This window comes from Musa acuminata, chromosome BXJ2-8 (genome assembly GCF_036884655.1).
Source record: "Musa acuminata AAA Group cultivar baxijiao chromosome BXJ2-8, Cavendish_Baxijiao_AAA, whole genome shotgun sequence".
In the NCBI taxonomy this organism is placed as follows: domain Eukaryota; kingdom Viridiplantae; phylum Streptophyta; class Magnoliopsida; order Zingiberales; family Musaceae; genus Musa; species Musa acuminata.
The window spans coordinates 45403254-45430396 of NC_088345.1; the positions used below are offsets into that span (position 1 = coordinate 45403254).

At 42.9% G+C, this 27143-nt stretch overlaps 5 protein-coding genes across 7 annotated transcripts; 2 read left to right on the forward strand and 3 right to left on the reverse strand.

Annotated features, from left to right (window-relative positions):
- Positions 1-3328: 3328 nt before the first annotated feature.
- Positions 3329-7893, forward strand: LOC135584767 (ABSCISIC ACID-INSENSITIVE 5-like protein 2). 3 transcript variants are annotated; one of them, XM_065121896.1, is made up of 5 exons: positions 3329-3406; positions 3684-3747; positions 4694-5537; positions 5684-5755; positions 7596-7893. In XM_065121896.1, exons 3-5 carry the CDS (start codon positions 4788-4790, stop codon positions 7674-7676), a joined length of 903 nt encoding a protein of 300 aa, XP_064977968.1. In that variant the 5' UTR covers positions 3329-3406; positions 3684-3747; positions 4694-4787; the 3' UTR covers positions 7677-7893. The 3 variants fall into 3 exon arrangements, with proteins under 3 accessions (XP_064977968.1, XP_009414226.1, XP_009414227.1); XM_009415952.3 differs by lacking the exons at positions 3329-3406; positions 3684-3747 and adding exons at positions 4129-4292; positions 4361-4514; XM_009415951.3 differs by lacking the exons at positions 3329-3406; positions 3684-3747 and adding an exon at positions 4128-4514 and having other exon boundaries at positions 4699-5537.
- Positions 7894-12819: 4926 nt separating this feature from the next.
- LOC103995381 (calmodulin-binding protein 25-like) lies at positions 12820-13665 on the forward strand. The gene has a single exon (XM_009415950.3). The coding sequence runs from the start codon at positions 12869-12871 to the stop codon at positions 13478-13480; it is 612 nt and encodes a 203-aa protein (XP_009414225.2). The 5' UTR covers positions 12820-12868; the 3' UTR covers positions 13481-13665.
- On the reverse strand, positions 13545-16994 carry LOC135619664 (putative disease resistance protein At3g14460). The gene has a single exon (XM_065121897.1). The coding sequence runs from the start codon at positions 16977-16979 to the stop codon at positions 14052-14054; it is 2928 nt and encodes a 975-aa protein (XP_064977969.1). The 5' UTR covers positions 16980-16994; the 3' UTR covers positions 13545-14051.
- Positions 16995-17370: 376 nt separating this feature from the next.
- On the reverse strand, positions 17371-20436 carry LOC135619668 (serine/threonine-protein kinase-like protein At5g23170). Its single transcript, XM_065121905.1, has 2 exons — positions 20298-20436; positions 17371-18728 (listed from the first exon to the last, which is right to left on the reverse strand). The coding sequence occupies exon 2, from the start codon at positions 18661-18663 to the stop codon at positions 17590-17592; it is 1074 nt and encodes a 357-aa protein (XP_064977977.1). The 5' UTR covers positions 18664-18728; positions 20298-20436; the 3' UTR covers positions 17371-17589.
- A 1566-nt stretch (positions 20437-22002) lies between these two features.
- On the reverse strand, positions 22003-26877 carry LOC135619669 (SNF1-related protein kinase regulatory subunit beta-1-like). The gene is made up of 4 exons (XM_065121906.1): positions 26568-26877; positions 22919-23100; positions 22662-22824; positions 22003-22431 (listed from the first exon to the last, which is right to left on the reverse strand). The coding sequence occupies exons 1-4, from the start codon at positions 26751-26753 to the stop codon at positions 22117-22119; spliced, it is 846 nt and encodes a 281-aa protein (XP_064977978.1). The 5' UTR covers positions 26754-26877; the 3' UTR covers positions 22003-22116.
- Between the last annotated feature and the right edge of the window lie 266 nt (positions 26878-27143).

Here is a 27143-nt window from a genome sequence, read left to right on the forward strand (position 1 = left end):
ACCTTTTTGTTTTCTTACTTCAACAGGATTCATATATTTTTTTTAAAAAAAATTATTTTACAAATTCAGGAATTTGACATGGAATGCAAAGATGACATGATGTTGTGTAAGAGATTATAGGTTGCTCACTAAAAAATGATAGGGCCAAATCATCCACTATGATCATACTCATCCACATTGCTTGCTATCTTAGTATATACACTCCTTGTAATATGATATGTACATATATTCTTTGAACCATTCCACAGCATATGTAGTGACAGGTGAAATATCAACTGATCAAGGTTGACTTTCATTTGTATCACATGCATCAATTCACTAACTTACAAAGAGGAGAAGCCAACATGGACCAAAACTCTAATTGGACACAAGCAACAACTAGGCATTGACAAGCAAAAGATTGATCCCTTGGAACAATGAAATCCAATTATAGTTTATATCAACATGGTCACAAACCACAAGTTCTTTTAGTTCCAAATAGAGTAGGAGTTAAGAATGTTTAACTAAAATAGTTAATATTCTCTCTTCTTTAATATTAAGTTTTTTTAGTGGAAGTCTCTCCTTTTCCTAGTCAAAATTAGATTGAAATTTTAGTTTCCATGGATATTTATGAATTATTTTTTACACATAAATATTTAGCACCACAAAATATAAAATTTTCAAGAGTAATGAAACATTTTAAATTTTGCTACTATATGTGATGATAATCCATTATAAAATTAGCTGATTTGATGAAAATACAAGTAGATATATAAATATGTTATCCTAAGATGAAATCTCACTCCTCAACCTAAAATAAATGAATCCAGAAAAAATAAAAAAATGATCCAAGATCAAAGTACAAAGTAGTTCAAAGTTTTCAAGATATGAAACTAAGAGATCATGTATCATTTATAATGTAAAGGACATGAGAGAGAGAGAGAGGCTGTGAATTGTGAGGGATTGGATGTCAACTTATCTTGGGCTGGACTACATTTTTGCATTTGGGCTCCACAGACTTGGAACTATATTGAATCCAATATAGCAACAAAAGGAGACTGACTTGTATGACTAACCTCACTATAGCAGTTTCCTAAACATAAGAAAACTGTCAATCTATTTGAAAGTAGCTTCTTACTTACAAAGTTTGTTTCAGTTCACCAAGAATTAAATCTAGATTTAACTATATATTTGCAGAAAAGAAACTTATGTTTGAGTAAACATAGTTGGATTGAGATGATGTAGACATGAAGGATGCTTCATGTTGTCCAAAAGCAGCTAATAATTTGAACAGTGAAACATTGGAGAGAAATGTTGCTGGAGTTCCAAAATCTTTGCAGAAGCATGAGAGAGAAGTTCTGCAAGTAGTCCAAAGGCAAAGATGGTGTAGTAGATTTTGTGAAACTTTGAGATTGATGGGAACAATTACTACTCAGGAGAAAGTGCTGAACATTTAGATTTTCTATTTGCTGGGTTGAAGCAACTAATGATGAATGAAGACTGATAAAAATCTTGATATCTTGATTTTAGGAGTTTCTGAATGGAAAATGCTACTGGAGGTTATTTTCAAGAACTTCCTTCTCTTCATCAGTTTCAATTCTTAGAACAACTTAATCTATTTGAAAGGAGAATAAAGTTCTTGATCTATAACCCTTTTGTTGGCAAAACCTTTCCTAGACTGCTATCTCAGTCAGTGTTGAGGTCTGGCATAGTTCATGCACTCCAGCTTAATCCATGTTATTCTCCATTTTGTGCAGATAACAATCCACTCAAGTACATGAAGGAGAATAAAGGTCTTGTTCTCTAACCTTTTTTGTTGCCAAAGCAATTGCTAGACTGCTTGAGTGCAATTATAGCAGCTACCAGTATTGATTTCTGCTATAGTTAATTCACTGCTTTGTTCTTTGCATTGCTTATTTCATTGGGATATCAGCATTGCAACTATCAAGAGTGTCTTGCAGTGCAACGACAGTTTCCCTTGGAAATGGATAAAGAAGACCACCTGCAACCACTCATGAGTCATCTTAAGGATCCTTGCTGCTGCTCTTTATTCACCTTGATCTCCTTGTCTTGGCACACAAGCCTTGGTTCATGCATCTCTTCTGCAAGCTCCTCATCAGCATTTTCACTCACCCAGTCGAGCAAGTTTCAGCCAAGCCAGATCTGAAGTACCCTCATTGGAACTTGAATCCTTATCCTTGACCTTGACCTGTCTCACATCAAGTTAATGTTTTGCAAACACAATAATGCAGATTTCCACACACTTGTAGCATTCCACAGGCAGTCTTTGTTTCCCCAATGTTCTACTTTATTGCAAGTGCCTAGCTGTGTGTAGTAATATATTTATTACACAGGTTGATGGAATTCTACACCCATGTTGTAGCCTCATGAAGTTAAATGAAAGGTGCTCAAGGAGGTATCCAATTTCTCATTGGTGGAGAACTTTAAGTAAAGGGATAGCTTGCAAAAGGCTGGGGAAAGAGGGAGGGCTTTATTCTTGATGCAGCACACTCATGAACAGTATCTAGCTTGTCCCCTTCTCATGGTCTCAGCTCAGGATGGAGATTCTTGGCACACAACTTTATGCTGATTGAACAGATTGAATGATAAAAAAAACCAAGGGAGGGCTTGGCATTCTGATTAAGATAACTTGGAATTCCTATCTTTAATCCTTGCATCATTCTCTGCTTAGGACATAAAGAAGTGGGGGGAGGGAGATGGCCATCATCATATGCCACCTTCCTTGTTCCCCTTTTCCCCCAAGCTAAACCAATCTCCACCACCTTCCATGACATGCTTTTGTAAGCAAATCTTGAAGTGACACATCGCTTATCTCCCACCATTTTTAACTCTCACCTTGTAGTATAATGGCATTCCAATGAATTGTCTATGGATCCGAGTGCTGCTCACTCTGATTAGACTTCTGCCTAATAGCAAGTCTGCAGGTGGCAACAGATGTATGCATATATATGGAATTTGGATTGTGTTAAGTGACATATAAATCTCTCAATTATCATGTAATTATTGATTCAACCCCTGCTGTTTATCACTCTGTTGACTATTTCATGTGCCAATATATACTTTTAGTTGAATTGTTCTTCGTTTCTGTACGTTGAAATCTTCTTTAATTCCATCTAATATGAGGATTGATCCATCGATTGATGGTTAATCAAAAGACATAAGGATTATTTTTGTAATACCCCTTTTTATGGTTTGGACATTTGGAGAATTAGCAGATAAGTACTGGTGACAACAGCTATCAACTTCATCCCTCAGATATATGTATATATATACATGACAGTGACACCTTAGAGCTCCACCAAGAGGTACAGCAGCTGTTTCTTGAAACCATGCTGTCACCACAACTAAAACAACTTCCCTGAAGGACCAACATCCATGAGAGCTTCAATGCAAAATCCAGTTTGTGGTAATGGCATGGAATCAAATCATCCTGCATGGTTTTGTCAATGTTATAGTTTCTGTGATTAGTATAGTACAAAATGCAGAGTCATATATTTGTAGTACTCCATTCTTTTCACCTTCCTAGGATGACTCCTGTGAGTTTCCTATGTCAGCCAATTTAGAATGATTAGAACACAACATTTTGTGGTCCCTTGCATAGAAAATTTGGAGACTTTGAATTACTCTTTTCCTCCTGCATCAAACACTCCTTTTTTTTATTGAAGTGATCTCTTTTGCATCAGATGCATGAATAAGAAGGAAAAATATTTGAGGTTTGAAGAGCAGCAGCTGGAACTTCTGAATCTTGTAAGTCCATTTTTTAGCAGTACATTTGTGTGTGGTGAAACAATGATCAGCAACAATCAGATCAGTGCCTTTGTTTCTTGACATGGAAGTCATTATGCTTTAAATGCAGCTTGGTTGAGATTTTTTTTGGCCAAGTCCTGTTGCATAAAGCCATATCTTGACCTGGGGAACTGTTTTATGCCCTCAAGCTTGGTAAAATATTTGATGAACCAAATATGAATCCTTATTTTGTCCTCAGTAAAGGAAATATTTTTCTTCATACCTATTCCAAAAAAAGATCCGACTTTTCTTTAAGTTCTTGTTGTGAGATTTATGCACCACCAAATCATGGGATATTCTTCTGGGAAACAAAGCACAAGTCCACCATCATATGTTCAGACATTGTCACCCACCATACACAGATGCATAAAGGCCAAGAACCTAGACTTCCTCACATCAGGTCCTCACTCTTGGGACTCTCTCCACAGCTTGCCAGTTGCCAGGTGTGTTGCTTCCTTGAGGAGATGGAGGCTGCAGCTGATAGACTTTGATCTGGTCCCCAGCAGGTTGGGAGGTAGAAGTACCATAGGGTTGCTTTACTCATGCTCAGCTGCTTGGCTTGATTCCTCTGCAGATGTTTTTGAGCTGAGGGAGTTTGCTGTCACTGACAAAAGAGATCTTCTGTGGCTGTGCATCCTCTGCAAAACAATTCCAGATTTCTTTTTGGTCATGCATGCTTGCAACTCCCAACTACCTTTTCAGAAAGAACTGTTAGAGATTTGATTAAGGTTTAATCTTCTTTCCCCTGGACAATTCTTTTAAGATGTTCTTGGGGTGGTAACCTGAGAGGTTTCTTGAAGTTGCCTTTCTCCGTTGGAACTGATGAAACCATTCATCCTTTCTCTGTCTTCTATTTCCTTGCATTGCACTATTCGTTTTGCTTTCCTTCATTTTTGTTCCCTTGCAGTGCAGGCTTAGGAATGTTGCATGAATCCTTCTATTGGAGTCGGTGAGAGATGAGCAGTAGTAATCTTGTGCGTTTCGGCGGGAAGAACTGGTAAATGGGCACGACAATGGCGACGCAGGGAGTCGGAGGAAGGCAGCAGTCGCAGGTCCAAAGCTTGGCCAGGCAAGGGTCCATCTACAGCCTCACCCTCAACGAGGTCCAGAGCCACTTGGGCGAGCCCCTGCACAGCATGAACCTCGATGAGCTCCTCAGGAGCGTGTTCCCGAGCGAGGAGCACCAGTCCTCGGGAGCTGACGCTGGTGGTGGCCATGGCGCCCAGGACCCGCGCCTTCACCGCGAGGGGAGCGTCACCATGCCGCGTGTCCTGAGCAAGAAGACGATCGACGAGGTGTGGCGGCACATCCAACAAGGGCAGAAGGAGGCCGAGGAGGGCGTCAGGGACTACGGACGGCAGTCCACTCTGGGGGAGATGACCCTTGAGGCCTTCTTGTCGAAGGCTGGGATAGTCACAGAGGTAGCTGATAGGAGCCGAAGCAGTGAGATCGGCAACGTAGGTTTCATGCCGAGGTCGCAATGGTTACAGCAGTATCATCAACGCCAACATCAACAGGCGCAACAGAGCATTGCGGGAGCTTACGGGGGTCGGCAGCTGCCCCAACCTTTGGCCATAGTTGATGCAGTGTATCACGAGGGGGAAGGAGCTAATTCATCCCCATTCAATCCGCAGACGCCAAGGAGGAAGAGAGGGCCTGTGGAGGACATGGCGAAGAAGACGGTCGAGAGAAGGCAGAAAAGAATGATCAAGAACCGGGAGTCAGCAGCCCGTTCACGAGCTAGGAAGCAGGCAAGCTCAATTGATGTTCTTGTTCGGTTGATACTGGTGTCGATCTTTGTTCTACCTCCTGTTCTAAGACAATTAATTGACTCTATCTTGTTCATTTCTTCTTGATGCACGCATCTTAACAGCAATTCTGTGTTCTCTATGCACAGGCTTACACCAATGAGCTGGAGAATAAGGTTTCCAGACTTGAAGAAGAGAATCAGAGGTTGAGACAGCAAAGGGTACTTTCAATCTTTTACCTCAGTCTTTTTTTGATTGATGATTAATCGACGGCGCAAGTTTGTGATAATAGATGTGCGCAGAAATCCTATCATTATCTTGCTACCTGCTTCTTTGATTACATAGTTCATCTTCATCAATTAAATTAGCAGAATCATAATCTTCAATCAACTATAAAGCAAGCAGGACTTTAGGTATGGAAAAATATGTTGTAGATAGTATTCTCCTTTCGATATCATCAATTTTGAAAGTTTAAGCCTTATTAAGTAATGCTTAGCTAAAAGGAAAGCTTATTTTGCTACTGAGGTTATAATAGGGGCCACAAAATGGTTTTAGAAGTGATCCTCTACTGTTCTGTAAAATGAAGAGAGAGAAAAGACTGAGGGAGGAAGCTAATTGTGTGAAGCAAGATTTAGTAACCTTGAGTTTGTTCCTGTGTTAGATTACTGCAGACAGACTGGAAAAACATAAAAAAAAAGTAATATCTGCTTTATAAAAGGACTTTAGTCAGACAAGCTGTATGTATCTGATACGCGTTAATACAAAAGCATAAAAGGACTATAACTGGTTCTGCTCGAACTCCCAGCAACATTTTGCTTGGCAATTTTTGGAAAGTCATATGATCAAATTGAATGAAAAGAAGGGTCTTGTTTTAGAATGTAGATTTGCAACAAAAATTCGCGCTTGTTCCAGTTGGTCATTCAGTACATCTATTAAGTTTTTCGAAAGTTTAAGAACTTTTCTCTAGGAAATTTAGGTTTTGAACTTGCTGCTGATTTTTAGTCCTTGATGGATTTATCAATCTAGTTCACTTCTAGGGTATTCTTGATGAAGAAATTTGTCATGAAGTTACAGTTTGGTGTCATCAATTCTTCCAGTGGACTGATCTAACTCCAGATAGCCATGATTTTGATTGTTGCAGATTTCTTCTATTGTGTTCTTCCGCATTATGTTACTTTTCCCTGCTCCCACTTTCTCTGTAATTTTCTCAGTTGCTGGCTTTCCTTGTCGATAGGCCATATTTGCTGCATTGATCTTAACATGCCATTATTTTCCTAGTGTTTCTTTTTTCTTTCCCAAGCTAGGTATCAGTTTACTGTTAATCGAGAAAAATTCAAATGATTGATTGATTTATGATTTGCTACTAATCCGATAGTTTCATGTAGCAATTACTGCCTAATTGGTTTTCATTTTAAAACTTGATCTTACATAAATGCATTATTCATACACCTTTGTATCAAACAAATGGTTAGCAGGAGCTGTGATTAAGTTACGATGCAATGCCAGATTATGGAAACTCTTAGCATCAATGTTATGTCGTAAATGTCATATATATTATTAAAATGTAGAAGGACAGGAAGGTTGTGGATAGACAGTTACTACTATTTGGTGCTTTTGTTGGAAACATAAAATTCATTGATGATCTCAAAAGAAGGATATCTGATTAGGAACTAATAAAAGAAAAGAAAAGACACTTTGTGATCAAGCAGAGTGGATGTCAAGTTTGAACTCTATGGTAGTATATATGTTGTCTGTCAGTTGAAAAGAAATGGATTCTGATCTGAAATGTTCAGAGAGCTTTCTTTGCAGTAAATGGTCACAAACATTTCCACTGAGAAACAAGAAGAATTAATGAAAAGATCTTATCTAAGTCTCGTATATCTCTGTTTCCCTACAGGTATCAATTATGTACATTTCTTAAGTATCGATCAGTGTCACTGAATTATATATACATTTAGCATTCAGTGAAAAGTGTTGCCTTTCTTCATCCAAAGTGAACTCTCTGCAACTTAAATCTGCGCATTGCCATGGCGGTTGATCCCTGTTTTTGCTTGACTGCAGGAGCTAGAAGCTATGATACACCACATCCCCCAGCCCGAGCCGAAGCATCAACTGCGTCGAACAAGTTCAGCCCTTTTCTGATCTACCGATAAATTTGCGCGGGTTGGTGTCTTAACAAGTTTTGTATCAGGAACATTTGCTTGCATGTTGATTGGGCTCCAGGATTCATATGAACAGAGTAGGAGCTCAGCAGTCTGCTGTTGTTGCTGCTGCTTCTGTTCCAAGGTTTCACTCTGCAACTTATTTGCAATATAACGAACACAAGAGTGGTGTGGTATCACATCTCTCTTTTGGCTTCTGTGTTGCATTCTAGTCCTGCAGTTCATGTTTTGTTTTCTGAGATCCATTTGACTCAAAAATGCATATAAGTTTATGTCAATCCAATTAAATATGTTTATTAAAATATATTTAATTAATTATTCAATTTTATAAATTATTATATTTAATTTATTAATTTTATTTTCTTACTTTCTCAACAAAAAAATCCTTCAAATTCCTTCGAATTCCAAAAGGATACAAAGATAGCTTAGAACATCTAACCCAAACAAGTTGACTTTTATTGCCTAAGGTCAACGGCCATCAGATGGTGATAAATGGATTCACCACGCCCACCATGGGTGACGGAAACATGCAAGTAAAGCCATTGACGTGCCGTGAAGCTCCACATCAGTGTCTTCCATCTCCCATTGCTACGGTGACGCCGTCTCGTGCAGTACCACAGTGTCCCGGCACAGAGGGCACGCAGCCATCCCCAGCATGACCCACCGGTCCAAGCAACGCCGGTGGAACAGATGCCCGCATCTGAGTTCTGTGCTCTCTTCGCCTTCTCCCATGTCCGACAAGCAGACCACGCACTCGATCACCTCATTTGGCCCCTTCGTTGCCGACGTTAAGCGATCGACGTCACGTAGATGATCCGGAACCGATCTCGGGGTTGCTGATCCCGGCGGCGACGTTAAGTGATCACATGCTTGCAGCCTTTTTTATTGCCAGAAGAAGAAGATCCTGAATGAGAAAGAAGGAAAAGTGGAACAGAAGAAGCGAGAGGAGGGAGATATGGAGACATATCAGTATGTCCATGAAGATAAGGAAGAAGAAGAAGAAGACACTATATAGACTCCATATAGTGTAGGCGTGGGTGTTCGAAGGCCATCATCTCTCATGATAACCTTCTATGAAACATTGGTCAACTTGCATCTTCTTTACACGACCCCTACAGCTTGTGCTTGTTCTCCACTTGTGTAGGGGTCCCAAACAAAGAAGATTGCTTCAAATCTTCCGGAGCCCATTCTCATTCTGCAAGTTGTTGGCAGACACAATATTGGAGTTGGCTACTTAATGCTGAGTTCCTTTCTGAGTGGATCATGAGAAGCCAATGCATTTATGTTCATGACAATATACTGTACATAGAGAGAGAGAGAGAGAGAAGACATTCGTGGAATAACTTTGGAGGTAAGAAGTGGTTTTACAATCTGAACGTCTTGATGATGTAGTGATGTTTTTGAGTTCATTCTCAGATCTTGATCACACTTATCTTTGGGACAAACTCCATGAACCATGCAGAAGCATTCTTGCTTCAGACTTTGCAGAGCTTCAAGAATTCAGTTGATCTTCAAGAAGACTAAATCAAACTATTATATATATATATATGAAGTGACTTTATCTGCTTAAGCTTTTTTTTGTTCAGAAGAATGTCAAAGCTTTGATTGGAGTTTCTCACATCATTAGGTCATATCCAATGAACCCAAGAATTTGGAAGCATATATATTTATGCATGGATAATTATTCTTACTCGCTGCTCAATCATTGTGGATGAAAAGAAGATGATGCCCAGTTCTTTGGTCAACAGCGCATGACCACCAGGACAAGCTCGATACTGTAGCCATGCCACTTGGAGAGTTACATGCAAGAAACCCAAATGCACGGCGACACTTGCAGCCCTTGAAATAAAGACTTTGACTTCTTCCAACCCAAAAGCTCAGAGAGATGAATGCAACACTGAATCCCACCCATATCTGACGTTTTCGGTGTGTCTCTTTCTCCAGCCACCCTCAGATTGCTGCTAGTGCTGTGATAGGCAGGAGTCTATCTGAACTTGCAAATTAGTCAGTGGCGGATGCTGTCATTTACGCAGAAAAAACAGTGCACGCCTCTTTTCAGGAGACCACGCATGATGTTGTACTTCACCATGTAGAGCTAATCTTGGGTACCCGAAAATAGGCATGAATAGATAGACAAGCTTCGAGAAAATTGGAACAGACCTTATCCTTGACTTGGTAATAAGAAGCTACACTTGCCAACCAGAAAGCCAGTGGCAATTTGATGTGCCCTTCGAGAGAGACAACCAGCTGTGTCGATGAAATATGTAGCAGCTGCACTGCACCAACCACTGCTATTGCGGCTGTTTTTCTTCCACTAAAAACCAAACCTCTCTCTCTCTCTCTCTCTAAACTCTGTGCCATGCGAGGCGAAAAGCTCGAGGGAGATCGATCGGGAAATGGTTGATGGAGATGAGGGTTTCGATTGAATCGATGTCGTCAGACTGCTATGCTCTATGATTGAGCATTGTTTTGTCTTAGGAAACAGTGATTTAGTTTTGGTGACGGAATTGAATCGGGCTCGGTGAAACGCTCGTGTCGCGCTAAATGTCGTGACCGATTACTCCATTCACGACTCCGTTAGCGACACGACTTGAATGAGCTCAGCCCGTGAACCCGGTTGCAGCCCACAACTCGAGGTGTGGATCGCCTTTTTTGACCCGGACAGCATCCACGCTATCCGAGTTCTTCCATTTGCCCCTATCGTGGGACCCGCATCCGATTGAGGTGGCATTCCCTCCCATCCGAGTACATTTGTTTGTATCGTCGCACCAAATTCGACCTGTAAAATAACAATAACGAAAATGATGATAATAATAATAATAATTATTATTATTATAGTAATAATTGTAGTTTTTTCTCACTATAATTTGATAAAATAGGTTATAAATTAATGTCACCACTTTCTTTTGTTCCCCATTAAATATGTTTAATATGAAAACAAACCGAGTTGATTTATAAGACCTACTTATCTGTACTATTATTAATCTCTACCTAATTGGTACTAAAAGATTAATTTTATCAAATTAATGAATTATTTATTTCATCAAATTAATGAATGTAAAAAAAATAATTAAATATTTTATATAATATTATTAATTTAAAATTAAATATTTTGGATTAGTAGTTTCGACTCAACTGTAAAATACAGTCACAAAAAGAAAATTAACTCCAAAAATTAAGGGATTTTTAATATAGAAAATACAAAATTGACATGTTTAAAAATTTAAGAATATCATGTAATTCGAGATCGATGAAGATAAAGAAATCTTCAGAATAAAATAAAAAGAAATTATACAAAATGGCATTCATCAATCTCATATTCATATGTTACGCACTGACCTTCTTCCTCAAGCTAAGTAAGTCAACACCTTCCACGCAAACCTGACAGCGACACTTCAGAAGAAGACGACTGACACCTAATCAATCCTCCCCAAAGTCCGCACACACCGCTGCGTTCCATCTGTCATCAAACCCTTCGGACACAGATGAGGAGAGGTTGGCAGAGAGACAAGCCATTAATCTCCCATCGTCATCTTCCCCTCGCCGTGGGACAACTGGAGGCCTAGGCCTTCAAGAACCAGTCCTTGTGGGACCAGCATCGTTGGGTCTCGATATTCCACGGACAAGAGGAATCAAGAGTCGAGTAAGGATAGACGAGGATGGCTTGCAGCCTACGCACTCACAGTCTCCGAGATGGTGTTCAGGACTGCAACAGGTTGAGGTGAGGTGCTCAGGGTAAAAGTATTAGACCACGATGGTGGGAGGATTGGATGAGCACCCTTATCTTAGCCATGCCATGATTAGTTTCTAGAATTTGGTGATGTCATTGCTTATTGAATTATCGTGAGCAAGAAAAACAAAAGACATTGGGTGATGTTATGTTTATAACATCTAGAATGTGTTTGACTGGGTGGATTGCACAGATGGTGCTCCTTATTTGACTTGAAAGAGAGAGAAATCACTTAACTAGTTGGGTTGATTTAATTACATCAAAGATCATACTATATCTGATTTTATTAATATGAAAAGAGTTTTAAATTCGTGCAAATCAATATGATTTGATAATTTCAGTGATGTGCTCATTTATATAATAAAAAAAGATGATTAAACTCATATTATAATCATTCGAAATTATTATGATAATGACTTGAAATAATACTATGAGGATTAGTCTAATCAATGTAGATTAGTTTGCTAAGCTGCGAATGTTGGATAGTCATATGATAGCTACAGAATTAGGATTATTATCATCAAAATAGTGAGCAGTGATGAGACCACAACTACTTCAAAGAAATAAAATAATTAGAGATTTATGGTCCGCTACATTCCCTTCTCTCTCTCACTCACTACATTGATGGTGCAATTATGTGATATATATCACCCGTCAGCCACATCTTGACCGAGTCGTAATGTTGACTCCCAGCACAATTGTGACTTCTGTGTTTTTAGAAACAAGAAACAAAAAGCCTTGTTTGTGTTTTATGTTTTTGGCTTCTTTAATGGTAGAGAATTTAAGTGGTCGAGGCGTTTCTCTTTATGCATGGTTTTTCTGGAAACATAAAGGAGTGTTACCGAAGGCTTCTGTGTTTAAAAGCAAAAAGCATAAAACATGGATGGTTATCGGCGGAGAGACGCAGCAGATCGTGGCCGTCTGTCTGTCTAATCAAACGGTGATGATGCATCGATACACGACGTCCTCCCTTGCACGTGACCAGAGCGGCAACCCACGTCATACCACGTCAAGTGTAGGGGCCCGCGGGTGACGTCATTGCTTGCGCACTGATTTCCCGTCGTCTTTACACACTAAAACGCCATCGACGTTACAATTAATTGCACCGACTACCCTCCTCCATCTTCAGGTTCTGCGCTGGTCCGTGTCGTAAATAGGTCGAGAAACAGGGGCTATGAAGGGGAGCGAGGAAGCCGGCGCCGTGGCCAGCGGCGTGATTCGCAGCAACCCTCCCCGCCGCGCGTGGTCCCCGCTGACGACGCGGCTTGACGGTCAACGTCATGTTCCTACCGGACTTGGAAGAAATTAAAACCCGGCCGCTGAACCGGGTTTATCCGACCGGCTTTGAAGGACACGTGGCCCGGTCGACGCGCTCATTAAAACGGCCCCCCAACCACTGACGACGCAAACCCGCTTCACTGCCTTCCCTCAGCTCCTCGGAGATGGCGGACAACTGCTCGGTGCTCGACCCGTGGATGTACCGCTTCGAGTCGGCGTGGATCAGCGAGGCCTTCGCCCGCGACAACGACGCGCTCACCCGAGCCCTCCGGACTTCCATCTCGGACACCTCTTCCTCTGGCGCAGGCGCGCCCTCCGCTTCCCCCGACACCCCTTCCGCCGCCACCTCCCCCAACCCCCTCCTCCTCAGCCGCCGCCACCAGCTCGCTCCCCGGAACCCTCTGGGCGCCGCTCCCGCGGGGCGGGTCTCGAAGCGGAAGTCGCGCTCGTCAAAGCGGTCGCCCACCACCTACATCAACGCCGACCCCGCCCACTTCCGGGAGATGGTGCAGCGCATCACAGGGGTCCGGCTCGACGGGGAGCTGGCGGAACCGCTGGTGAAGCCAGAGCCGGTGCGGCCCGCGGTGGGCGCGCGCGCGGCCCTGCAGTATCTGTGCCTGCCGACGCTCGACACGTCGGCGTTCCTGCTGGACCAGCGCACCGCTGATGTGGGTGACGGCGGCTCGCTGGGGCCGCCGCCCGACGCGCCGGCTTTTGACTTGGCCGCGCTGCTGTCGCCGGTCTTTCCCACCCTCGAGTCGTGGGGCGTCATGTAGCAGACGATTAGCAGACGTCACATGCTCTTCGGCTTTCTTCTTCCTCCCTTACTCTTTTCCTGCCTTTTCTATGTCACACTTGGTTACTCTTCTCTTCTGTTTTCTGGTCGAACACCTGCTGGTGTTTGTTATGTTGATGGGAATACACATGATGAATGGTAGCCAAAGCTTCTTTTCCAAAGAAATCTTGTGAGATCATATCGAACCTTTGATGAACGACTCATCATGTTGTGCTGTGGTTCACATTAGGGTCAACAATTGAAGCAACTCGAAAGTCCAAAAGTAGGACGCAAGATGTACGTGACACTGACTGTACCATATTCTTGACCACCAAACCACGGGCCACAAAACGGTGTGTGGGTTTGACGGCAGACAATACTCATTAATGGTTATTGACTCGATCCAACGCTTTGATCGCCGGTATGCAGTCTTAAGTTGTGAATGACAGCTGCAGGATTCTGGCTGACGTTCTAATTGCGTGAGGATGACGATAACTTGTCATCCACTACAGTTTGAATCGGCAGTGGTTGACTTTGAACGAACAGCATTGGTCTCTCGCTCCTTCGTTTGATCACGGAATGCCATGTCTGCTCACTGCGTCAGGGAAGCTCTTCAGTTTCATACAGCCACAGAACAGCAGTCGACGAAGGCAGGGGAAGTCACCATCCTCCACTCCACACCACTCTTCCCACTCGTACATGCCGTCGAATTCAAGCGTCTCCAAGGCCGGGAATGCCTTCGAGTCCCCGGCCCCGCCGCCGTCGCCGCCGCAGAACTCGCGGCCGACGCGCTTGATGCTGGGGAAGTATCTTATCAGCAGGTGCCTGAGCGATGGCAGCTGCCCGAGTGGGGGGAGGATCTCACATTTGCGGCAGTCGTCCAGCGTAATGGACGCCAGTTCGGAGAAGACGGGATCGCCCATCCAGCTGCTTGATAGTTTGCTGCCGTAGTAATGCTGAATCACCAATTCTTTGAGGTCGCCATGAGGACGAAGGCTTTCGAGCATGGCTTCCTGTGATTCCTGGATCTTCCTCTGGCACTGTATCATCTCCTCCCTTGTTCTCTTCGGCTTGTCAGGCTTGCATTCTACATCGATATCGATTCTGTCAATCCACATGTCATCTTCTTCTTCCTCATCTTCCGCCACTACCGCCACCCCCATGCATTGTTGTGCTTCATCTTCTTCACCTGCTTCATCATGGCTGACTGCTGCTTCGATGCGACAGTTCATGCATCTGAATCCTGTAGACCTCGGTGCCACGCCACGATGGTAACAGTCGTCATTGGGATCGCACCACCGGAGAGTCAACTTCTCTATGTGTTCTTTGTGCATCAATCCGGCCGCCTTGGCATCATCAACATCATCAACGTTATGGAGGCCAATGATTCGAAGCTCTCCTCTCAGGTTCACCAACCTCCCCAGCTCTCTTATCACGTAGTGTTCCGACTCCTTCCCGATGTAAACTATCGATAAGGTTTGCAGACCGACAAGCCTCCCGATACCATGATGCAGATGAACATGATCGCAGGCATTTAGCAGATCAACGTGACGGAGGTTTGTCAGATACCCAATGCTCTTCGGAAGTGCCGTCAGACCACCACAACTTCGCAGCTCCAATGTCTGCAGATTGTGAAGCTTGCCCAACTCCTCCGGCAACCATCGAATTCTAGTGTTGTTGAGTCCGAGAAAACGCAGGAGCTTCATGTTGCCAACTGAATCCGGCAGATGGTCGATATCTGTGTCGCTCAAATCTAAAGCTCTCAAGCATTTCAGATATCGGAACAAGTGATCTGAGAAGGATAGATGAGCTATATCGTCATTGTAATGGTACCACCAGTTGCTCTTGAATGCCGAATTGACTGACTTGATCACAAGCAGAATTGTGCGCAGTGAATTAGCTTCACTTTCCAGCTCCAAATTCACATCCGCGAGGGAATCCACAGCGACCAAACAAAGATGCCGGGCCTCCTTAGAAACAGAGCAAACCTTCATGTTCTTCTCCCTGCAACACTGTTCGCCCAACACGAACTCTGCCAAGTCATGAATGAGATGATGCACCACAAAGGTTTGATCAGCAACATGCGAGGCCAGAAAGAATGACCTGCTTAGCAATTCATCGAAGTACTCCGAGCCGATCTCTTCCGATAGCTTCCCTTCTCGAGGATGAACAAATCCTTGAGCCATCCATAAACGAACGATTCGGTCTTTCGTGAACAGGAAATCTTTCGGAAACACAGAGCAGAATGCGATGCATGACTGCAAATGTGGTGGCAGGTTGTGGTAGCTTATCCTCAAAGCAGGCAAATTGTGGTTCTCTTCCTCATCTGCATCATTCCAAAGGTTGCTCTTTGAGACACGACTCCATATCTCTGCTTTAGTTTCGGATTGCAGAAGAGCAGCAAGCATTTTTACAGACAATGGCGAGCCCTTGCACTTTTCGACGATCTCTTTGCCGATTCTAACCAAATTGGCCTCTGGATGACCAGTTCGGGATCCAAATGCAAGAGTTTGGAACAATCTCCAACTGTTTTCCTCTGGTAAGCTACTGAGATGATAGAGAGGCATGTTCTCGGTGACAGCAGTGACTCTTTCACTGCTTGTGGCCAGTATGATCTTGCTTCCTCCATGTCCGAGGCTCAGTTGCAGGTTCACGGTCGCCCAGAGATGGAGATTCTCGTCACAGAAATCATCCAAGACAAGCAAGAATCTTTCTTCCTCCAACTCGCGTTTGATGCAGCGGTCGAGATAGTTCGGTTGTGAGTAGATCCAGTGCCCCTTTCCTGAGAACTCGACCCTCCAATCCCTCAACGTGATGGCCTCCATGATCTCTCTTCTCAGCGTCGTCGCGTCGAAATCCCTCGACATGCGAACCCATCCCCGACGGGGGAAGTGCTCTCGAACCCCCGGGTCGTTGCACACGAGCTGGAGAAGGGTGGTTTTCCCTGCTCCAGGTGATCCAACGATGGCGATGACGGGGGGGTTCTCTGGCGTTTCGGACAGCACCAACTCGGTCACCTTCTTCTTGTCTTCCTCTCGACCGAACACCTCGGTTTGTTTCACGACGAACTCACCACATCGTGGCCATATCCTCTCGGTTGCCTTCAGCCAAAGGCCATCTGTTTGTTCTAATGTCTCACCGAACCGACCCCGTATCTTTTCGATTTCGCATGACAGGGAGGTGACTGAGCTGTGTACCTCTTCTTCCTCCCCAGAGGCGGGAGAGCTTCGTGGTGGCCGCGACACCTCGAAATCGAGCTCGTCGAGCACGTCCTCAGCATCACAGGCGACGCCCCGGAGCTCCGCTAGCCAGCTCCTCACGCGCTCGTCTCGCCACTGCCTCTCCTCCGCCTGGTCAACGACCGCCTGAACGCGCCGCAGCGTGCTCTCGAGCCGGTTCAGGTCGTCCCGGACGCGGGTCCATGGATGGGAGGAGGTACAGATTGCGGTCTCCAACTCATGGATCGACCGAGACAGGGAAGAAAGGATGGGTGTGGCCATCGAGGCTGGCGGTGGGAGAAGACCTTATGTGACAGGTCGTGCCGATCTACATTAAAAGAAGAGCTTCGACTGCGAAATCCATGGCGTTGCCTCCGCCCCAAGTTTGGCCGTTGAGTCAACGGTTGATGGCTTGGCGCCAAAGTTTATATTTGACTCCTCCCACCAACTGCAAGCCAATTTAGAATTATCAACATTAATTTTTTATACTTATATAAAATGCTTATTTGTACTTAGTCTAACCACTATAATGCTATCATACTAAAAGATTCGCTTAGTTGATTTTGTCTAAATTATATAATTCTTACGATATCATATTCCTCGGTAAAGAATCAATCGATCTTCGATGATGATCCTATGCGATCTATAAGAAAAAGATAGATTAATTAAAGTAAAAATTAAGATTATATAACAAAAAATTTTAAGTAGTAAGATTGAGTGATAACTTGTTCTTGAATATATAATCAAACATTCTTATGGCTCAATGCCAACCAGAGATCATGTGAAGTGCATGCCCTCCTTCAATCACGAAAACAATGCTGTTGGTGATGTTCGAGAGGCATCACCTCCTTGCTGAAATGAGCACTCCCAAGTAAGAAGGAGAGAGTTGGCTTCATCTTTCCACCATGGCCATCTCCTCAGTCCCACCATCAACCGAGTGATCCCTGCAAACGATCTTTGTTGTAGTGGTGACCCTCTTCCTGGCACACCTCCTCCATGCCCGGACACACCTGTGCACACTCTCGAAGACCTTAAACCTCATCCATGGCCATATCATCATGCACTCCACCACCCCTTGCAGCTCTCTCACAACCTCTCCCATCGACGGCCTTCTCTCTACCTTCTCTGCGACGCATCGCTCGGCTACGCTTAGCATACGAGCGATCGGCGTCTTCGTGTAGTCCGGCAACGCTACTCTCCTGTCGCAGACGTCGGCAAGCCGACCATCTCTTATGACCGGCAGTGCCCACGCGACGATCGAAGGAGGATCGCGCTCCATGTCCATCACCTTCCTGGAGCTGACGAGCTCCAACAAGACCACCCCGAAGCTGAACACGTCGCTCTCGGGGCCAAGCTTTCCGGACTCGGCGTAGCACGGATCCAGGTAGCCGATGGTACCCGCCGGCACCGTTGAGTTGGGTGGCCGAAATCCGTCGGCTCTCACCGCGAGGCTGAAGTCAGCCAGCTTCGCGTTGCCTTCGCCGTCCATCAAGATATTGGCTGACTTGATGTCGCGGTGGATGACCGACGGCGACGTCTCGTGGAGCGAAAGGACGGCGCGAGCGGCCTGGAGAGCCATGAGTGCGCGTCGAGGCCACGAAGGCGGGCTCGGGGACGAGTGGAGGAGGTCATGGAGGGAGCCATTGTGCATGAACTCCATGACGAGCAGCTTGGTGGTAGGACTCTGGCTGACACCAATGAGCTCGACGATGCTTGGGTTCTTCACAGAAGCGAGGATGTCGATCTCGTTGTCCAGATTGGCTTCATCTTTAGAGGACTGAATCGGTCCCAATGGCTTCTTCACTGCCACGACCTGTCCGCCTCTGAGCCTGCCTCTGTAGACACTCCCATGGCTTCCCTTACCGATCAACTGCTCGACAGCAAAGCTTCCTGTTGCAGTCTTGATGTCCTCGTAGCTGAACTCCTCCATCCTGATCTCTCTCTCTCTCCTCTTCTCTGTTCCCATCTGTTTGTACTACTTCTCTTGCCGTGGTGGAATGTCCAAAGAGAAGAGAAGAGAAGAGAGACAAACTGTAAAGAGAAGAGAAGAGTAAAGCTGGCAACAAAGCACATTAAACAAAAGGCAAAAAAGCAAGGGTATGTATCTGCGGAGCTGCCAAAGTGGAAGGAGATGCCAAGGAATGAGCTTTACAGCATGCAACATCTTGTTCTAGCATTCAACACATGGTTGGATCTTTTATTTCCTTTTAGTGTCTGTACATAAAGTCTCTTCCTAAAAGCAACTTCATGTTGCAACACTTGAGAATTGTCCTATCATGAGAACCTTTATGGCTCCTCATGCCAATCCTTGGGGATCCCATGACCAACCTGCAATGACTGTGTGTAGTCTACCACACATTAAAGAAAGATTCAGCAAACATTTTCCAGCATGAAAACTGTTTGTTTCCTTCTTGACAGGGATGTCTGAAGTCTGATAGTTGAACATTAACTGACTTCTACTGTAATGGAGACCAGTAAAGATTGAAGTAGATCTTTCTAGGACAGCTCATATGATGATGGAAAATCTTGTTCCCTAATTGGCCAAAGCTACAGACTTTTATCCCAAAGTGAGATATCATGAATGGCTATTGGGATGACAATAGTGGTTGAAGATCTTGAGCAAATAAAGGATCTGTTGAGTTGAGGTTGTTGGGTATGAGGAATGAATGAACTTGGATTGCCTTGATGACCAAACTATGTGGATTTGGTAGGATGGACCAACCTCATCTCTCCATAACAAAGAATGGAGGGAGAATTGTCATGGAGAATGATTCCAATACTTTGGTCAGTTGTTTAGTGAAAAATGGAAAGCTGTCATGGAGAATTAGACTGACCTTATCATTCCTGTGAATGATTTCTAAGGGTTGCTGCTTTGATATGTAAGCACAACTACATAGAGGCACAGCTGTAAAGATGATAGCTTAGCTAAGCATCAAGCAAACCAAATTTTCTATGGTTTATATATAAGCTTATAATTCTTACTACTAGACTTTTGACTTCTATTATGCAGAGAAATGAGGTAATTATTTTTTTTTTCTATCCTGGATTTCTCAATGATGAAGCAGAAAAATTAAAGGGTTACGTTCAATTTATATTAATGAATGAATATCTACAGTTAGTGAGAAAAAGTATCATGATGTTATCTTATCCAACATGAGGAAATATAGAGGAAAGGTGAATCAAGCATGACCAAGATCACAATCAATATACATTTTTAATTTCCAATCACTAAGCAGATAAAGTCTCAATTTATAACTTAAGAGATGAAGAACTCCATTAATGCCTCTTTATGAATCAATTTCATTTGGTTCCAAGAAATTTACAAAAAGGAAATTATGTTCTACACTTGGAGGAAAAGAAACTGATCATTAAACATTTAAGTACATGGACAAATTTAAATATCTGGATTATCATGTTGTTGATTGAATTTCCTGTAAAGCTAAATAAAGAAAAACATCTCACAAGGATTTCATAAACAAAGTCAATGTTGTTCAAGCGTAGGAACATGCAAGCAAAATAAAAAAAAATTCAGATAAGTATTTAGTGAAAGAACACACAATGCAAGGTTGCAGATTGGTAAATGAAGAGGCAGCTCCAAACCTGCAAAGGCATCTTGGAAGGCGGCCATCGCCCCTTCTTCCTCATCCTCTGCTTGCGCAAGAGCCTATTCTGCCGAAGCCGTATCTTGTTGGCAAGCTTCATCTTCAACTTCTGCTCGAGTCTCATTTGCAGCTTCGACTCCAGAGGGAGGTTCTCCACTGACACAGCCTCAGGTCCGATTCCATCCTTTCCATCAGGATCCGAAGAAGCACAAACTGTTACCAATCTCCTCTTCCCGAAGGCCGAATGGTGAGGAAATGCTCTCTCTATTAAAGGGTCTTGCTCGAAGGACAAGACTCCTCTGCAACCTCAAAGCTGGAAAGAGTAACATCAAAACGTGGCTACACCAATCATAGTGAGTACTTCCAATTCAAAAGGAAGAATCTAAGAAACAAGTAGACCTATATATAGTCATTCCCATGATAAATTAGTGGTCACAGAAATTAGGCAGCTCCAAGAACATGACATATCAAATGGAATTGAATTAGATCCTCTTCCTGCATCTGTATAGTGATTCAGACAGACAACTCAATAGACGATATTAAGCTAAAACGACAAACATCATCCCACAACCTGATTTTGCTTACAGGAAAAGGTGACATATTGATCTAATGCTACTCATAATCAACACCTAAGAAGCAAGCCCAAGGCAGCAACAGCAACAAACCAACAAACGGCAATAATTAGAAACAAAAGCACACGGAGTGAAAATAAACTGAAACGAAACATGCATGCTGAGTGTGGAAATAAGTACACAAAAAACAAGATTCACCTCAATAAAGAAAGAAAGGAAAGGGAAAGAGATTTGGAAGAATACTTACGGAGGGTTGCTGCAATGGGATGGGAAAGGGCAGGATGAGAGGAGGCGGCGGAAGGAGCGAAGGAGAGGGAGGGGAGGTAGGAGGAGAGCCATGTCACCTCCCGACACACTGGGTTTGGATCCCATTGAAGGATCAGCCTTTATTATTATTATATATTTCCCTCTAAAAGGATATCACCCAATCGATCTGGTTCGAAAAGAGATGCGGCCGGACCGGTTCATTAGGGCGATTTAGGTCGATCGACCAGACCCGATTCATTCTCGGTTCATGTTAATTTCTAAGCTTAACACAGAATTATTGGCTTTACATCCCTCCACTTTAAAGTCTGGGCTTCTTATAAGCAGCTCGCAAAGTGTTGGCCACATCGATGACAAAAAGGATATCTCACGTGGCGTGGCCCCTTTGAAAGCTGTGCTCCATGGCCACCGCCCGCCGCCGCTTCTTGCGCCACCATGTGCTTGCCTCCGGCGACATTTTTTCCCTTCTCAGGCAGAGACTGCTCGACTCTTTTGTCTTTCATAGAACATAAAAGTTCATTAACAATGCGAACATCTCATGCAAGAAAAACAAAGAAGAGATTTTTTGTGGACGCATTATTATGCTGCTACGAAAGTAAATTGTACAATTCTCATCACAAGGGTCAGATGTCATGTCTTTCACAACGCAAAAGCAAATAATAAGAGCAAAAAAAAGAGAAAAAGAAGGTTAACAAATCGAAAATGACCTGGTTTTGGATTTGACAGTGGTTGGTGGACTGACTTCACTCGGGAGCAGGTACAAGTCATCGAAAAACAAAGGTAAAAAAGATGGGTCACATCTGGCTGAGCAAAGAAGAAGAACGTGGAAGAAGAAAGGTTCCGTGGAAGCTTTGGAGTAGTAAGTACCTGAGCGGAGAGAGGTTATGGTGGCAATTGATGGCCAATTACCGAATACAAATCAACCCCATGTTAGTAGCAGCAGCAGCGTGTTTCGGCGGTGCAAAGAAGCTGAGGAATGCGTCACCTTCTCACAGGTTTGTAAAGAACGACGGTCACATACTTGGACTGGAACCTATGGCTCAGGCCAAGGGCCACCATCGACTGGGAAGAGGATCCTTTCTCTATGAAAAGATGGTTGAGGACCACGTGCTGGGGCTTCCGCGACGCTTCTTCATCAGTGTTCTGCATCCCAAGAACGGTAAGGTGCAGCTGGGATGGAACGAGTGGCGGTTCCTTGGCAAAATCTTCATCTGTGAGCGACCAACTGTAGCTGGAGTCAGGTGAGGGCGGCAAATCAAATTCAGAAATGCTCTCCACATTTTCAGGAACATAATCCTGGATAAAAGAAAATATGATAAGAAAAGAGCTATCTAGTTTCCAGCAGCAGAAGTAGAGATAAGACAAGATCCAAGTCATAGATTCAACCTAATCCACTTATGACATGATAAAGATGTGCAACATCATTTTCCCAGGAATCAGGTGTCAAGGATTCTCATTTAGTTAAAAGCATACCACTCCTGAAGAAACAATTTTATGCAAAATAAAAGAAGAAAAAAAATACTCACATGGACATCAAGGAGATTAGTGATGTTCCCCGTCTCATCACTAACAAAAGGAAGATCAGGAATGTATTTTAATTGTCCATCCACGATGAACTTGTATCGGTATACTCCCGAAGGGAGAACCATTAAAATGGCATGGTCCTTGCCTGACCTCTGCAAATGCTTCCTGAATGGTAAAAGTTGACAAATTCATAATTTTCATTATTTGTCTCTCGGTTACAAATCAAAATACACTGACCTAAGGAAAAAAAAAAACTGACCTTGAAGTCCAGTCGTCCCATGATCCTTCTACGAGGACAACATTTCCCCCTCGGTTCCATGTTATCAGTGTTGGAATTCCCTTTTCAAGGGGACCATCCGAGAGTTGATCAGGCTCATTCATCCATAGTTGATTAAATACAGGAGGGGCATCAGCAGCTCCATGCAAGGGTGGTACGGGAACCTGAAACATACATTTATCAATTTTGTTCTTTGACAGAGATAGACATGCTAACTTATGGCATAATTTCTTGATCGGTAACTCATAACACATGAAACAACAGTCATGTTCACTCAATCATGGACCTCATAATATATCAGTTCAATTAGAGAATTTTAAAGCATAATAGGCAAGATCAAAAGTTATCGGTCAGATTATAAAATTGTTCATCCTATTCAAGCATATTAGGTAGGGAGAACAAAAATATGCCTTAAATATCTTCTGAATGGCACATACAGCCCATTTTTTTGTGGCACGATAGAAAGACTTCCAGAAAGAAAGATTATGATATGGCCACTAAAGAAATACAAAGTTAACATCATTCGTGCATAAACAGAAAATATATTTGAATTATCTAAACATGGATGATATTTTAGAACTAATATACTACAAGACTTCTGATCAAGGTTCGTAATTTCGTACCGTACCGGAGTATCGAGTTCAGCTCGGTACGGTATGGTATAAGTATATTGAGCGGTACGCTCTAGTGTACTGCTCAGTATATATATATATATATATATATATATATATATATATATATATATATATATATATATATATATATATATATATATATATATATAATAAAAAAGGGGTGACGTCGCGTCGTTTCTTCTCCTCACGAAGCCTCGACAACGTCGCTGAGGTTTCTTCTCCCCACGCCGAGGCTTCTTCTCCTCGCGCGGGTTAGGAGAAGTCGCCGACGATGCCGAGGTCTCCCCGCCGAGCCTCAGCAACGTCGCCGAGGTTTCTTCTCTCCATGCTGAGGCTTCTTCTCCCTGCGCGGATTGGGAAAAGTCGCTGACGATGCTGAGGCCTCGTCACCTCAAACGAGGAGGAGACGACATCTTATCAGCGGTGTCCGACGAGGGAGGGCGGCGACGGATCGGGATCGTCGAGAGAGAGCAACGACGGATCTCCAGGTTCTCCCTTTTCTTCTCTCTCTTCTTCCTTCTCCCGTACCGTCCGATAGTGGGCGGTCCATGTACCGGTCTGCTAACCGATTGGTATATATCGCCTGGTACAGGTGGTATCATTCGAAATTAAAAACCCTGCTTCTGATTATGTATGACAATTAGATCAGAAAGTGAAACCTTTGAAATGTTGCTCTGTGCTAAGGAATGCAGAATGAAGAATTCAACCAGTTAGTCTTTAATTACATTGAACACTCAAAATAAAACTCCAAACATATAGAACTTTAAACATGATGGATTCAGTGAGCTACCAGGTTGAAACAATATAATTCATGGTACCAAATGAGCTTGACATCCATATAACCTATCAAAGTGTATTATAACAACAAAGGCCAGCAAAGCAGAAGATATCAAACCCTGACGACTGTCTCGAGAAGGACTACCATAAAGCATTACATAACACTAGTTTCAAGTACACATGTATGGATTAAGAAAAGTATTCTGTTCTTTCAACATATTAGCCAGTTACCACAAAAACATCCTTTAAAAAGATGCTGGACATGTAGAAACCGAAAAAAAGAAAAGATTTCTCATCTTTTTTTCGAAAGAGCAAGGATATCAGTGAGAAGACTTAACACAGTCCTAAACGATTGGAGGGAAGGGACAGGAATAGATCATCTTAAATGTCAATAGAACTAAAACATATGGTACATATGTCCGGTGCCTATGTATTGTATAAATACTATGGAAAAAAAATGTGGATCATCATCATTATGGAAATTGAAAAAAAAATGTCAATATTCTAATTTATCAACTATTTATAGGCAACCTAAATAGGTGAAGATCACAGTATCCTGAGAGGAGCTTAACTCTCATGACAGAAAAACACTTTGGGAACAAGGCCAATTGGCTTCTTTACCCACTTACATCAACCAGCTTCTGCAGTGAGTAAAGAGGCACCCTTTTTCAAGAAACTTATGATAGCCCATTAACTCATGCCTGTATTTATGGATGTGTCAGTAGATAAAAAGAAAAAGTAAAGGATGGAAGAGGAATATGCAGTCTGGTTATATGAGTGCATGCCTTTCACTAACCGCACTACCTTCCCAATTATGCATACAGATTTTTGTACCAGTGCAATTCAGTTTCAGGTGATTTCATGCTAAAACTGGAAGCAGAAAATTGTGTTAATTTTCCAACAACAAAGAGTCTTAAAGAAACTACTCTGGGTTGGCTATGGGAATGCTTTTCCAACAATGACACTGAGCAAATTCGCTTCATTCTTCTTTCCTTTTTTAATTATCTTTGAAAATTTGCTACCTTATGTCGCAGCTACAAATTAGTTTGACTCATCACTAGTCCCCTCTAACAGATACATATTGGAACTGTCTGCAAAATCAAGGATGCCACAGTTGCAGCTTCAAAAGTAGAGACAACTTTTAAACAGGGACTCCTAGAGACCATAGGGCCACATATTCAGCAAAACAACTGCAGTAAATTGATGCCAGTAATATTTACATGTAGATCAAGCCAGTTGACACAGTTACAAAATCAGGTCACATGAGGTAATCACAAGTATTTCAGATGGACGAGGCTAGGAGTTGCTATTTGTTTCTTTTTTCCTTTTTTTCCTACCTGATAAAATCTGGAGAATTAACTGGCCTCTAGAGTTATTTTCACTTTTGTACTCAGATTAGCAAGGTTTTGGCTGTACTACGCTTCAAAAGTAATTTAATTTACCTTCTACTCAAAAAAAAGGTGGACTAGACTACCATCATCATGCAAACAATAAATAATTCATCGCTATATTAGAAGTTTAAACTCTTCATCTTATGGATTGTCTGAAATATCATGTAAGTGTCAGAATTATTTAATTTGTTAGGTTTCTTGAATTTTGAGAAATTTAGTTCTCTGTAAGATATTTCATAATATTCAAAGAATAAACATAATTTAATTGTTAATACATGGGCACCTCTTTAGTTTAGCCACAAAGTAAAAGCAGCTATCGATCAAAGAAATCTAATAAACCTAATCTCCTATGCTAAAACTTCTCAGATTCTGTGATGACTTTCTTGCATAGCATATAGCCTCGTATAAACTAATCTATAATCCTAAGGACATTGTTCTAACATTTCTCAATCAATCGAATTCTTTTCCTGCTATGTTCTACTATCATGTAAGCTCGGACACACTTGGCTACTGTTCTCAGGATTTCATTATCTTTTTAACTTGAAGATATGGTTCTCTCGCTATCTTATTCACTTCACAGTTAAATTGATAATACCTACCATATACCTTAAGATATGACAAGTTGCAATGACCTCCCCATATAATCACAGTACTCCGTTCGTAACCTAATCGGGCATCATTACCTGAAGTCAGATGTCTAAATCTCATGATGTATTCATATAAGATGATGGCGTTAACTCGAGAAGAGGAAGCCTCAAAACAGCCATGAAGGAACAACAAGAGGCAAACAGCACCAAAAACCATCACCAGCAGCATCGCGATTGTCACCTGGGGAGCGAACATGAGAGGGGATCGGGAGCGGCCGGGGCTCTCCGGCGGCCAGCTCTCGACGGAATCGACGGATCGGACGCGGCGGACGTGGGTAGAGCCGGGATCGGCGTCGGATCTCGATCGAACGGAGGCGTCCTCGTCGCCGCCGTCCTCGACCCCATCCCTCCCGCTCACGTTCCCCATCTCCTCCCTTACTCCCCCCCTGAATGGGATCCGAGTCTCTCTTTACCGGCGACTGCAGATGCGACGACCGCCGGGAAGTGGTTTCCGAGAGGAGGCGGTGGTGATGGTGTCGCGGAGATTCGACTTATAGGGAGGGGTTAAGATCCGACAAATTCTTAAATAAACCACGCAATAGTACGGACCGGTTCGACACCAATTGAACCAGACCGGTTGAACCCGAACCGAACCCGACCGTGTGTAAAACCACGGCTCGGGTTCAAGTTGGATTTTATTTAATGGTGAAATTTTCAAATACATATTCCTCCTTTTTTTTTAATATAAATTTATATTTAATATATATATGATACAGTGGATGTTAGCACACATAACATAAGAAGTCTATTATGACTC